This window comes from Herpailurus yagouaroundi, unplaced genomic scaffold (genome assembly GCF_014898765.1).
Source record: "Herpailurus yagouaroundi ecotype Mexico unplaced genomic scaffold, PumYag 29, whole genome shotgun sequence".
NCBI classification, from domain to species: domain Eukaryota; kingdom Metazoa; phylum Chordata; class Mammalia; order Carnivora; family Felidae; genus Herpailurus; species Herpailurus yagouaroundi.
Window position 1 is genome coordinate 83,121,684 of NW_024412377.1, and position 15,593 is coordinate 83,137,276.

Genomic DNA, 15,593 nt, shown 5'->3' on the forward strand with positions numbered 1-15,593 from the left:
TTTATTTTTGGGACAGAGAGAGACAGAGCATGAACGGGGGAGGGGCAGAGAGAGAGGGAGACACAGAATCGGAAGCAGGCTCCAGGCTCTGAGCCATCAGCCCAGAGCCCGACGCGGGGCTCGAACTCACGGACCGCGAGATCGTGACCTGGCTGAAGTCGGACGCTTAACCAACTGCGCCACCCAGGCGCCCCTCAACTAGAGTTTTAAATACTAGTGATCAAACATATCAGGGGGAAGCAAAGTAATCGCTCAGTGTGTCAAAAAGATCGTAATGGTAACATTAACATCTAGCTTTAGCTTAAGTCAGTCATAGGCTCAAACTTGTTGGGTTTAAATTTGTCATGTGAAAGGAAGAAATAGCAGTGGATAACAATACCTTGCTTTAAAGTACAGTGTAAATCAGCATATGAGTGAAGAAAGCATTGAACCTGACTTAGAACATATAATGAAACCCTATTAATACAGGCTCATATTTTCTGCATTTGGCTAAACTATGAGACAAATTGTATTACCTTCAAGGTAACCAACACATACTGGAAACAAGACATTTAACTATACTGATGGCCTCTAAAGCCACTGCAAATCCTGTCCTGGGTCCCCCAACTCAAAGAAGTTTCATTATGGAATACAAGCAGGGGAATCCTTTTAGCTAAATGTTCAGTTCTCATGCTAGCAAATAATGACAGAAATTTGTTATTTCTAAAACAACAAGAACATCAACGACCGCAACAAAAGGACTACCCAGTAGGAATGGAGTGAAATAAATAAGAAAGGATTTTAGAGGAATATTGAATTTGAGCTAAGGAATGTTAAAAAGTCAAACAACAAAGGCTAGCTACCCCACAAAAGTAACAGTAATCACCCCTCAGCTCAAAGAAAAAGGAAAAGAAGATAAAATGCTTGAGATAAAAATCTTCTAAGTTCAGTAGGATAACAGAGACCTCCGTTTGCAGAGGGCATCATTGAATAAATCCTGAACTCCAGTTTTAGTCCTGAATTCCTATTCTAGAATCTTTCTTCAAAGTATTAAAGTGATATTAAAGCATATTCAAGAACTTTGTCTTTTACATAAAACCTAGATGTACTGAAACACATGTATAACAAAAAAGAATACTTGGCAGTCTAAAATTTTTGCAGTATATAAAAAATTATCTTTTATATTTGAGGGCCACAAAAGCTCACTTGTTTTAAAATACATTCATTTTAGGAAGTTAGGATACAAGTGAGAAAGAAAGAAATGACAAGATTCATAGTTCCCTAACCTGACTTTGAAGTTCAGGAATGGTGCCCTCAGGTCTTTTGGAAGTCTCCCCCACTCTGGAGACCAAGAGTTAGGTAGAACCGTTCATAAAGTGGGCATGTGAAAATGAGTTATTTTAGAGGGGGAGGAGAAAGAGTGAGAAAATTATACATATGAATTACTTCTTTTTGCTTCATCCAGGCTCATTTGCTACACCACCAGACTCAATTGAAAATAGTAGCAGCTTTTTATAATAAGAAAAATCATATAGCAACAGGTACATGGGGGCAAAAGTTTTAAACAGTGATAGTGAGTTAATAAGATAAACAAGTTAATGCAAGTCGTTTTATAAAGTAAGTATTCTGAGTCAGAGAATTTCATTTTACTATTGTTAAGTATTTACATAGGAAGAGACCTGGGAACTGTTCATATAGCACATATAAGATGAAGGATAATGCTTTCTACTCAACCTCAATGATTATAAGTATTAAAAGGACTGAAAATTGTTCTTACCATGTAAGATTCTGAAACGCCATACATAAAAAAGTTAATCCGCTACTTCAATGAAAAGATAATAAACTGATTTAAATTTGTCTAGTTAATAATTTTTTGAAATTAAAAAAAATTTGGTCAAATATCTACTTGCATAGGGTAGTTTACTTATAATTTTTAATTATATGATTAAGGAAAATATTAATAATATTGCATATAAATAAATATTTCCAGGTACTATTTTCTACATTACCATCTAATATTCCGTTTTTGTGAAGTCATCAAAATAATATTTTGAAAAATAAATAATGTGGTGGGGGTGAAGGCTCATGTAACATTTAGAGGAAAATAAGAGTATAAAATGATATATACGAGTTCAAGAGTATAAAAATACTTAGATATTACTAGAAAGAAATAGATAAAAAAAGTTAAATGTTTATCTGCGTGGGAACATTCATGATGAAGAATTTTTACCTTCTTTATACTCTTTCTATGTTATGCATGCCTGTGTGTGTGTAACTATTTTAAGAAAGCTTCATATGAATGTACGTTAAAGATTACAGACTGCCTAAAGGAAAATCACATAATAGGTCTAAGAAAAACAACACAGAAGACTCACCATCACATGAAAGGGAAACATAACTTCCTAAGTCATCAGACATGTGCCGCATCACATTTTTACCCCTCTTCAGACCAAGGAAGATCCAATAATCTATCGCTGCTCCAAGAATTCCTGTGAGTAAGTAGGCTAGCTCATGTTTGAAGACCTAACATTAAGATGGGACAAATATTAGTAATGCATATTAAAATAGATGGTTTTTTTTATTAGTGTTTATTTCAAATACTTGTTGAGGCAAACTTAGCTATTTAAAATTAGAGTACGCTAACACTAAAAGGTGTTCCTGAGAACTGCAGCAAGCTAATTCCCTCTCTCCATTTTCTGCCTCTCCTTCCTCCCCCTATCCATATCTAAATCTTTATATCCATATGACAAAACCGCTAATAAAACAAAGCCTCCAGTACTTATATACAGACAGCTTAGAATAAACTTTTAAAATATCATTATTCAACAGTGTCAAGTGCTTTACTATGGCAGTAATTCCATTAAAACATGGAGGAGATATCTGGCTTCTGTGGATTTCTGTTAACAGGAATACAGAGATATTAAAAAAAAAATAGACTTAGCCATCCCTGTTTATATATAAAATTAAACTTTCCATTTCTCCATATGGCATACTCCAGAAAAAGACTTAAAAAACACAATGAATAAGAACTTTAGCAAACAAGATTGTTGTAAAGAAACAGACTGGTTAAAATTCTAATTATTAAATTGTATCAAGTTACATTACCTAATTTAGAGATGTATAGGGATCAATTCTTAAAGATGAGTATTGTTCTATATTATCACTTCTAAACATTAAATTCCTATAAAAAATAAAGCAAGCATACAAACTTTAATTACAGTAAGTATGCTTTACCCTAATGTGGAAAATCTCTAATTCACAAAATATGAAGGCAAAGAGGTATAAAAATATTTTTAAACACTTTTGATTTAAAAATTAACACTTTTCCACAATGACATTAAAACTAGTTGAAATTCCTTTACTTTCGGTATTTGTTCTTTAGGTGGGTTGGATGTGTGAAAAAAAATGCCAAATTAACAGCTGGGTAGAAAACATGTGAAAAGATTTTAATAAATAAATGTTATAGTATCCAAATAGATGGTAAGTGCTATGTTCCGCAACTATACTAAACCTAATATGGGGTTAAGGGCAGAGAAATCACGACCCATCAGAGACTACTGGATTTCTTTCTCCTGCCTTCAGCAGACAAGGTTCCTACAGTGTAAAATATTTCATAAGAGTACCATCATTCCTTATTATAAGAAGCTATTACTAACTTCAAAACTAAAGTTCTAGTTCTGGTTTGTTGTGCAAGCAGCACATACACCAGGCCTGCCAAAACAGTGTTTACTGAGGAAAAGCCCAGAGTCAGGGTGCTTAGGTAGGTGTGCAAGTTCCCTGTGGCTCTATCACACTGTATGGCGGTACTGCATTAAGGCAGGGCTGGACATTAGAATGTGAGAGAGAGACTATGAAGAATGGGGCCGAGGAGATTTTAAGCTGCATGGTTAGGGAAGCACTACCCTTCCTGTAATATCATCAGGAGCCTCAACACAGAACCTTGACCACAGCTCGAGGCTGCCAGGTCAGGATTCATGACTGGGCATCAGCACCACCCTCTCGCCCACCCTGATTAGAGGGCTGTGTTTAAGTCTTGCAGTTGCAGCTGTGTGACCCGGGCAGCTAGCAGTAGGACTGGCTGTATCAGCAGGCGGGAAAGTACCAACTCCTCCCCTAGTACCCTGGTAGGGTCCCGAGCCATAAGCTGACCACAACTCACTCCCTTAGGCATTGAGTCTTAGCTAGTCTTCAAAGTAGTTTGCAGGAAGCCAACTCTTGACTTTGTAAAGCCAACATGGAAATAATCACTCTGAGCAAGTTTTATTTCTCAGGGTTCAACTTATCAAGAGAACATAAAACAGGACAGTGAGAATCTACATTTGAACTAAAAGTTGATCATATCGAGATCCATGCTGCAGAATGTTCCTTGCAACAAAATGTTTATCTGAATGTCAGCAATGACACTACTTAGGAAACTATCAAGAGATTGGCAAATTTTGATTTCACAAAATATTCTCCATCCCAAGAGTAGAATAAATCAGGATCACTTCAGATCCCTAGTCATAAGGCTCTGAATAGGGAAAAAGGAGGTTAGCCCACAGAGCTAAGTCTCATGTAAAACCATAATCCAGCACTCCATCAATTAAAAAAAAGACCCCACAAAATCAACCAGTTGGGACCTTTCTCTTTCCTTACACAAATGTAAGTACACATGTACTTGGTACCACAAATTAATTTTGATAGTGCCTATTATCCAATTTACCTTGATACTACTGTTATTAAATAGAGACAGGTAGTACTTGCAAGGAATTACTGTAGCTTCTTTGCCATGGTAAGAAAGATCTTGTTAAAATTATTCTTACCCGTGTGACATTAGCTAAGCATCCATACTACCACATATTCATTATAGTAAATTTTTATACAAAAAGACACTTTCAAATCAGGGTTTTGGACCCTTTCACGTTATATTCTTATCTATGCCACTCACCGTCACCACAGGGCCAAGATATTGCACTATGGACTGTACTCACTGTGACTTTAACAGTGTATAAATAATGCTACCAATTCTAACAGAGTGAATATATATGATTTAGAAGGAGATTAGTGAGAATATGGCAAATACATCATCAAGGGAGACAAGCTTTCCTGGAATATTGAAATGTTTGCTAAAGCTGAAAGAACAGAAAACCCTGAGAATTAACAAACAAATGAAAGATAGACATGATCTGCACATGACATACATTTATCTTAGAATCCCCTTTCTAATGTGTTAAAGTCTATTATCAGACATTTTGTCAATACAGTTCTCTAGTGTCTCTATTGACTGCCAGTACAAGTAATCTCCATTGAATCAATCAATTTGGTGATCTTCCAAAAACCGACTAGTGTATCATGTAGAACAAACTACAATCTTGGCCTTCCGACTCCCAGGTTAGGGCTTTACATAATATCCCATGGCAATAGAGGACACATGGCTCCTCTAGTACCTCTGTCAGAAAGATGCAAACATAATACACATAATGTGCCTCTTCCTGTTTAAAACACTGGCATCTGAAGCAAGAGAAAGTATGTTGCAATGGAGACTTGGCCCCTAGTCAAGACTTTGCCCTAACAAGCTGTGACACCTTGAAGAAGTTCCTTAAACTCTTTAGCCTCAATTTCCTTATTTTTAAATACAAAGTAGCTTCCAATTTCTACCTATAATAGTAGGGTTATCATTAAATAGCACTTAAAGACATCACAAAGAAAAGTAGGACTAACCACCAAGCTTAGCAAAATTTATACCTCCCTCCTAACCTTGACACAGCTCACCTCTGCTCTTTGCCAAGGAAAGCCCAAAGCTTTCTCAGATTAATGACAATGAAATTCACTGCCATTGTGTCACTCTGCAACACTTGCTGATTGACATTATGACAAAACAATATTAGCATAAACTGAGGACTTCTGTTTAGCTAATGACTTAAATTGAATGCTTCAACTCAGCAAATCAAGAAACAAATGCTTTATAGTACAGAAAATGATGTCTGTGAACATGCATGGAATTCTTGAAATTGGAAACTGCCAAAAAGATTTAATTAGTTCAAGAATGAATTCTAGCAGATAAGGTAACACATACACACAAAAACCAGTTTATATGAATTTACACAATTCAAATGTTAAATAAAATATTAATCTGTGAAGTTTAAAGTTTAATCTGTCAAGTTCTAATATTATAACCGATGCTACAACTGCAATGCTTCACAAAATGTTTAATTTATTTAAAAATCTGAACAAAAATCTTTAAGTTAAATACGGGTAAATCTGTTATTATTTACATCAGCATTTCCTGAGTAAATTTCTATCTTTGACAGTACTTTTGTAAAACTGTGAAAATGTCAGTGTTATTATTATTTTCAGTTATAAATGAGTAATTTAATCTATATAACCCAAATGGATAAAAAAGAAATGCTCCATAATAAGAAAATATTTTCTATCCCTAATGATTCTATGATCTAAAAAGTACATAAAAAGACAGTAATTAATAAGAATGTTACCAGTTTTTTTTTTAATTTTTTTTAACATTTATTTATTTTTGAGACAGAGAGAGAGAGAGCATGAATAGGGGAGGGTCAGAGAAAGAGGGAGACACAGAATCCGAAACAGGCTCCATCCAGGCTCTGAGCTGTCAGCCCAGAGCCCGACGCAGGGCTCGAACCCACGGACCGTGAGATCATGACTTGAGCGAAGTCGGACGCTTAACCGACTGAGCCACCCAGGCGCCCCAGAATGTTATCAGTTTTATCTTAAAAGTATTACAGAAGTATTAAACTCAACTGCCGATGAAGTATCATTTTATGTTGACTAACTTATACACATGTATATAACCCTTTTTTTTTAACCCTGTTTTTTATTTTATTTTTATTTAATTTTTTTTTTTTCCTCAACGTTTTTATTTATATTTGGGACAGAGAGAGACAGAGCATGAACGGGGGAGGGGCAGAGAGAGAGGAAGACACAGAATCGGAAACAGGCTCCAGGCTCCGAGCCATCAGCCCAGAGCCTGACGCGGGGCTTGAACTCAACGGACCACGAGATCGTGACCTGGCTGAAGTCGGACGCTTAACCGACTGCGCCACCCAGGCGCCCCTAACCCTGTTTTTTTAAATAAGACTACTCACTTGGTTATTGCCACATAATACAACTCCTTGGTCACAGAGACAAGCAATACTCGGAAATAATTCTCCCTTTTAATGCCAAATTAAAGAAAGTTTGGGGCCTTTAAAAGAATTTTCTTTTTTTAAAGCCTCAGGTACCACCTAAACAGAATTCTGAAAGACCAGTAAGGGCTTCCGTTTCTGATAATAGAGGCCTAAGTAATTCAAATATATGCTGTTAAAGAAGAAAACTAAAAATGTTGAATAAAATGGGTAAAACATCTTCTGGAAACCTATTAAGAAATTGCTAAGCCAAGATCTAGGAGAAGGTAAAAAGCCAAATGAGGCACTCAAAGCTAGATGACTTTACCCTAAGGACACTTGTTGAATCCAGAGAAAGAGCTGAGATATAAAACTGTGGTTTTTGGAGCCCAGAGGAAAAGGAGTATAAAAGCCACAGCCCAAGGCCTAATAAAAACTGTTTGTATTTGTAGCCCTGTACTTCACTTGGGATTACCCAGGAACCCTCAAACCTGGCAACAGAAATTCTCTCCAGAGGAAGATATTCTTTGTCATGTTATTGTTTTTACAAATAATTTTTCAAATGTGATTTATGGCATATAGTAAATGATAACTAGCTCATAAGAGAATATATAAAACACAAGAGAAGTTAACAGGAGAAAACAGGTAGACTTATGAAGCCTTCAGATATGCAACAGTCAGTCAAAGACTATAAATTTATTACTGCCACGTTGAAAAACGAAAGAAAACCTTGACTATTTTGTAGGCAACCAGAAACCATACAAACATGTCATAGTAATTAGGAAGTAAAAACGTCTAAAACTGGCAAAAATACAAAACGTAAAAATGCAATAGTCATGTTTAACAACATATTAGACACTACTGAAAAGAGACTAGTGAATTAAAAATTAAATAAAAAGACACTACCCAGAATGCTTCACATTATGAAAGACCTGAAAATCTAGATGACAGGGAAAAAGCACAGATGATACATGGAGAAAGTATAGTAAGTTTAATTGGAACTAAAAAAAGTAGAGCAGAAAAAGTCAATCAGAGGAAATATGAGAAGAGAAACTATGTAAGAATTTTCCTGGAGAAAGAATAGACTTATGGCCATTTGACACCAGAATTCTCCACCTAAAACACTATGCATTATCTACACAAACAAATGGTTAAAATAAAAAGAAAGAAAGAAAGAAAAAAGCAACAAATTTACAAAGTAGATTCAGAAGTATTAATTAAGGCAATTATTAAATTTGACTTAAAAGTGACAGAGAGGAATTTAAAACAATGGGGAAAACATACTGTTTACTCTGATCTTACATGGACTCTTAAAGTAAAGTTCAGTTAACTTCACATGCCAGAAATACAGGGCTCATTTTTTTAACTATAATTTACATTAGAAATTAACAAAAAAGCACAAACATATCCATTAATCATAACAAGAATATATCCATTTAGAAGTTTTAAAGCATATTAAAATGCTTCTTGAATCAAAGAATTCATAACTGACAATAAAAAACATTGGGGAAAAAAAAACACTAACAGCACACTGAAGTATTAAAACCTGTGAATAAATCTCAATCTGTAGTCAAAGGCAATTTATTTTGAGTATATTAGAAATAAGGACTAAAAAGAAAATAGATCCAAATATTCAAGATATAAAAGGAAAGAACTAAAAAAATTATGAACAGCTGAGAGACTCTTAATGACAGAGAACAGAGGGAGGTGGTGGGGCATGGGCTAGTTGGGTGATGGGTATTAGGGAGGGCACTTGTGATGAGCACTGGGTGTTATATGTAAGTTATGAATCACTGAATTCTACTGCTTAAACCAATATTGCACTGTATGTTCACTAACTATAATTTAAATAACATCCTGAAAAAAAATTATAAGCAGAAATCAATGATATTAATACACAAAAAGCAGACAATTAAGTCCCAAAGGCAGATTATTCTCAAGAGAAGAAAGGTGATAAATGGTTATTATGCATCCAAAACATGGCACAGTATGTTGCAATGCACCTTACATATTTCAGTGCATTTAATTTTCCCAACTACCCTTCAGACAGGTAATACACTAAAATCACCGTACTTTAAATTTCTAATGACAAGCAAGATCTACTTATGAAGAAATAACTAACAACCACAAAGGTAGTTTTAAAAACAAGTAAAACTTTCTATTTGTACACACAAAAAAATGTATGGACTCAGTTTTTAAAATCATAGGTTCCGTAAGAATTGAAATTGTACAAAAGTAAAAAATCTAGAGTAAGTGAATTCAGATATCTTAGCAGTAATGATCAAAAAACTGTCCCTAGCTACTACACCCAGATGTAAGATGATGAAGAAACCAACTTCTAAGGATCTTTTACAATAAAACCTAAATGAACAGAAAACAATGATACATTTGGAGAGATTTTACTTTTATTCAAACTGTTCAAAGAATAAAGACAAAAGATGTGTAACTCAAAGATGTGCTTTTTCATAGGTCATTATTCATCTGTAAATCAATTCTACTTACATCATTAGACTTGCATTTTTCCTTGTGAGAATATATGGTCCACTCCAAAAGCATATTTACTGGTTTGGTCAAAAGCCCAGAGGCCTCATTTCCTGACCAAAAGATTTCAAGAAGAATTGCTTTTCCTGTTATTTTCAGACTCTGAGAATCTGACCAGTCATACAACCTAATGAAAATATGAATCAAAGTATATTTTTATGCCAACTTGATCACTATAGTCATTAGGCATAATATCTTTTGCCATAACACAAAATGATCTAGTGATTTCTAAATATAGAAAGGGTGTAATATATAAAGATTTTAACAAAATTATAATAAAGAGCACAATATAAAAAATGGTCATAATTCAATATAATGATCAAAAAACAAATAGTAATCTAACTGCATGTCTTAGAACATACACAAAACTTATCATGGATATTACAGATTCAATGTTAAAAAACCCAGTAGAACTTCCACTTAGGTATTCCATTACTTAAGAATTAAAAAATACATAAACCCTGAAAAATATATGAAATTTTACCTATCCAAATGTCTAAATTAGTGAAAAAAAAAAATGTGAACTGAAGCCACATAAAGAACATAAAAAACTTTACTGAAAGACTATGTCTACAACCATGTTTTAAAAACAAATCTACTTTAAACTAGAAAACAAGGTGACTTTTTAGATGTACATAAATTAGAAAAATAATACAAATTAGAAAAATAATACATAAAACAATATAAATATAGAAAAATTTTTCTTTATGATTAAACTTACTTTTGGCTCAGATGTCGCACTTCACTTTCCACTAAATTAAAGAAAAATTTGAGCAGGGTCAGGTGGAGCACCTTACTGCCAATAATATTTTTCGAAATTTGATGACAAAAACTTTCATTGTAAAGACAAGACCTGAAGAACATGAACCCAATAATTTGTAACATACAAGCAATTTAATGAATATTCTGTGGACAAAGTATTTCTTTGAGAGAATTATTAGAAATCTAATGAAATTTGCTTCAACAAACTATAAAACTAATCAACAATATTTCATTAGTATGTTTTCTTCCTTTAAAAATTAAACCATGTCAAATATCTCATGACATTTAATTTTTAGTAATACAGATCTCATTTCTGTTTGTAAACAACTGTAATATTTAATAGCCAAATGGTACTCTATTCTTTATTTCACTGATAAAGACCAAAAAATTATGTATTTCATTAAACACTTTCAATTCAGATGATAAGCTCTAGTCTCTTAGAATACTTTCTATAGTCCTCTTCTTACTCAAGATTATTTGTTGTTATTATCTAGTAAAATGAAGGTCATTTAAGGCTATTTTTTAAGAGTTTAAAAAATTTAATATTGGGGCACCTGGGTCATTCTGTCGGCTAAGCATCTGACTCTAGATTTTGGCTCAGGTCATGATTTGGTTTGTGGGATAGAGCCTCCTGCCTCCTGTTGGGCTCTATGCTGACAGCACAGAGTCTGTTTGTGATTCTTTCTCTCCCTCTCTCTCTGCGCCCCCCCCCCCCGCCCCCGTACTTGGGTGTGAGTGTGTTCTCTCTTAAAATAAATAAATATGCATTTTTAAAAATTTAATATTTTCTTTTCATCTACTATAGCCGTACTGTCCAACAGAACTTTCGGTGATGATGGGATATGTCCTGCTGAACACGTGAAATGTGCAACTGAAGACTTGAATTTTAATCTTAAATTTATTTATTTATTTATTTATTTATTTTAATTTTTTTAACGTTTATTTATTATTGAGAGAGAGAGATAGAGAGAGAAAGAGCATGAGCAGGGGAGGGGCAGAGAGAGGGGGAGACACAGAATCCGAAGCAGGCTCCAGGCTCCAAGCTGTCAGCACAGAGCCCGACACGGGGCTCGAACCCACAAACTGCGAGATCATGACCTGAGCCAAAGTCAGTTGTCAACCAACAGAGCCACCCAGGCGCCCCTAATCTTAAAATTAAATATGGTCACATGTGGCTATTGGCTACTGGGTTGGACAGCAAAGTTGTATAGTTTTTTTTTTAAAGAGGGTGTGCAATTACTCAGAAGTCTAGGACTAAGAAATCCTACGTAACAATACTTATAATAATGTTCCAAATTTATTATCAATTATATAAACAATGTACTTGTAATTTTCTACCTGTCTCCACCTTTCCCATCTTCTTTTTGAATACCACATTGTCAGGTTAGGAGGGTCATGAATGACTGTTAAAATTTAATTTAACAATACTCAAATCTCTTCTAGAAGATGTTCTATGCCTATATAATTAGTCTATCTGAAAAGTGCCAGAGTTGGACACCATAGTATCTTTCATTTAAAAAAAAAAAAATTTTTTTTAAAAATTAAAAAACCCAAAAACATATTTTAGGGAATATTTCAAATATATTTAAAAGTAGACTAATATTATCCAGCTCATCTATATGTCTACCACTTCCCTAAACACCTTCTTTCTGACTCCCAATGAACCCAATTGTTTTGAAATGAAATCTGGGTATTTGTTTATTAAAAAGTCTACTTGTAATTCCACCTCCTATTGCATCAATTAATTGATCTGAACATTTATTAAGCATTTATTACATTCCAGATATTGTATTAAGACTAAGGATAGAGATGTTTAAAACTGAGCATTTAAGTGAATAGATGGGAAAACATTATGCAAATGGAAGCAAAAAGAAAGCTGGGGTAGCAATACTTACACCAGACAAAACAGACTTTAAAACAAAGACTGTAACAAGAGACAAAGGACACTACATAACCAGAAGGGAATAATCCAAGAAGATATAACAATTTTAAGTATTTATGCACCCAACATGGGAGTGTGAAAATAAATAAAGCAACTAGTAACAGACATAAAGGAAGAAATCGAGAGTAATACAATAGCAGTAGGGGACTTTTAACACCCCGTTACATCACTGGATACATCAGACAGAAAATCAACCAGGAAATAGTGCCACTGAATGACACATTGGACCAGATGGATCTAACAGATATATTCATAACATTCCATCCAAAACCTGCAAAATACACCTTATTTTCAAATGCACACAGAACATTCTGCAGAAAAGATCACGTTAGGCTACAAAAAAATGTCAACAATTTTAAAAAGATTGAAATCATATCCCGCATCTATTCTGACCACAAAGTATGAAACTAGTAATCAACCACAAAAAAAAAAAAAATTGGAACACAAATACACAGATGTTAAATAACATGCTACTCAACAATGAATAGGTCAACCAAGAAATCAAAGAGGAAATAAAAAAATACATAGAGATGAATGAAAATAAAAATATAATGGTCCAAAATCTTTGAGATACAGCAAAAGCTGTTCTAAGAGGGAAGATTATAGCAATACAGGTCTATCTCAAGAAGAAAGAAACATCTCAAGTAAACAACTTAACCTTAAACCTAAAAAGAACAACCAAGCCTAAAGCCAACAGAAAGAAGGAAATTATAAAGATTAAAGCAGAAATAAATGAAATAGAGACTTAAAAAAAATCAATGAAACAAGGAGCTACTTTTTTGAAAAGGTGAACAAAATTGACAAACTAGAAACAGGACTCAAACAAATTCAGAAATGAAGGAGAGGAGAAATAACAATTTAAACCATAGAAATATAAAGGACTATATGCCAACAAATTGGACAACATAAAAGCAACATAAATTCCCAGAAACATATAACCTCACAAAATTGAATCAGGAAAAAAAAGAAAATTTGAACAGACTGATTACTAGCAATGAAAATCAGTAATCAAAAATCTCTCAACAAACAAAAGCCCAGGACCAGATGATTTCGCAGGTGAATACTACCAAACATTTAAAGACAATTTAAAACTTACTGTTTTCAAGCTATTTCAAAAAACAGAGGAGGAAAAAAAGCTTCCAAATTCATTCTGAGGCCAGCATTACCTTGATACCAAAACTGGATTAAGATCACAGAAAAAAAGAAAACTCTAGGCCAATAACTGATAAAGATGTAAAAATTCTCAACAAAATATTAGCAAACCAAATTTAACAATACATCTAAAAAACAATTCATCACGATCAAGTGGGACTTATTCAGGGGATGCAAGAGTAGTTCAATATTCACAAATCAATCAACATGATACATCACATCAACAAGAGAAAAGATAGAAACCATATGATCATTTCAAGAGACACAGAAAAAGCAGCTGATGAAGTACAAAATCCATTCATGATACAAACCCTCAACAAAGTAGGTATTGAGGGAACATACCTCAACATACTAAAGGTCACTTATGAAAAACCTACAGCTAACATCATCCCTAATAGTGAAAAACTGAGAGCTTTCCCCCTAAAGTCAGGAATAAGACAAGGATGTCCACTATCACTACTTTTATTCAATATAATACTGGAAGTCCTAGTCACAGCAATCAGACAAGAAAAAGAAATAAAAGGCATCCAAATTGGTAAGGAAGAAGTACAACTTTCACTATTTACAGATGATGATGGGATACTATATATAGACAATGTTAGGGGTGCCTGGGTGGCTCAGTCAATTAAGCAACCAACTTTGGCTCCCGTCATAATATCACGGTTCTTGAGTTCAAGCCCTTCATCGGGCTCTGTACTGACAGCTCACAGCCTGAAGCCTGCTTCGGATTCTGTGTCTCCCTCTCTCTCTGCCCCTCCCCTGCTCACGTTCTGTCTCTCTCTTTCTCAAAAATAAATGTAAAAACAAAAAAAAGAAAAAAGAAAAAAGAAAATGTTAAAGACTCCACCAAGAAACTATAAGAAATGATAAATGAATTCAGTCAAGTTGTAGGATACAAAATCAATATATAGAAATCTGTTTTATTTCTGTACACTAGTAGTGAAGTAGCAGAAAGAAAAAATTAGGCAACCATTCCATCCACAATTGCACCAAGAAGTATAAAATACATAGCAATAAACTCAACCAAGGAAGTGAAAGAATTGTTCTTTGAAAACTATAAAACACTGATGAGAGATACTGAAGGTGATACAAAGAAAAAGCAAGATATTCCAGGCTCATGTGCTGGGAGAACCAATATTGTTAAAATGCCCACACTATTCAAATTAATCTAAAGATTTAACGCAATCCCTACCAAAATATCAACAGCATTTTTTACATATACAGAACAAGTAATACTAAAATAGAACCACAAAAGGCCCCAGTAGTCAAAGAAATCTTAAGAAGAATAAAACTGGGGGTGCCTAGGTAGTTCAGTTGGTCAAATGTCTGACTTCAGCCCAGGTCATGATCTTGTGATTCTTGAGTTCGAGCCCCATGTTGGGCTCGGTGCTGACACCTCTGAGCCTGGAGCCTGCTTCAGATTCTGTGTCTCCCTCTCTGTCTGTCCACCTCCCACTCACAATCTGTCTCTCAAAAATTAGTAAACATTAAAAAAAATAAATTAAAAAAAAAGAAAAGAATGAAACTGGAGGTATCACAATCGCCGATTTCAAGATATAGTACAAAGCTGTAGTAATCAAAAACCATATGTACTGGCACAAAAAGAGACACACAGATCCATGGAATAGAAGAGAAAGCCCAGAAAGAAACCCACAATTATGTGGTCAATTAATCCATGGCAAAGAAGATTAAGAATATATGAGAAAAAAAGACAGTCTTTTCAACACATGGTGTTGGGAAAACTGGACAGACAGCTACATGCTAAAGAATAAAACTGGACCACTTTCTTACACCACATGCAAAAATAAATTCGAAATGGATGAAAGACCTAAATGTGAGACCTGAAACCATAAAATCCCTAGAAGAAAACACAGGCAGCAATCTTTTTGACATCAGCTGCAGAAACATTTTTCTAGGTATGTCCCCTAAAGCAAGGAAAATAAAAGCAAAATTAAACTACTGGAACTGTACCAAAATAAAATGCTTGGATCTAGCAAAAGAAACCATCAACAAAACAAAAAGACAGCCTACTGAATGGGAGAAGATATCTGCAAACGATATATCTGATAAGGGGTTAATAGCCAAAATATATAAAGAACTTC

General features: G+C 34.3%; 1 protein-coding gene across 3 annotated transcripts in view; it reads right to left on the reverse strand.

Moving 5' to 3' along the window:
* SLF1 (SMC5/6 complex localization factor 1) overlaps positions 1 to 15,593 on the reverse strand; it is an 84,419-nt gene that overhangs the window by 25,322 nt on the left and 43,504 nt on the right. For all 3 annotated transcript variants that reach the window (XM_040448524.1, XM_040448507.1, XM_040448515.1), the window contains 3 exons: positions 10,357 to 10,488; positions 9,597 to 9,762; positions 2,355 to 2,502 (listed from right to left, as the gene is read on the reverse strand). In XM_040448524.1, coding sequence (XP_040304458.1) covers positions 2,355 to 2,502; positions 9,597 to 9,762; positions 10,357 to 10,488 — 446 coding nt within the window. The remainder of the gene's footprint in view (positions 1 to 2,354; positions 2,503 to 9,596; positions 9,763 to 10,356; positions 10,489 to 15,593) is intronic.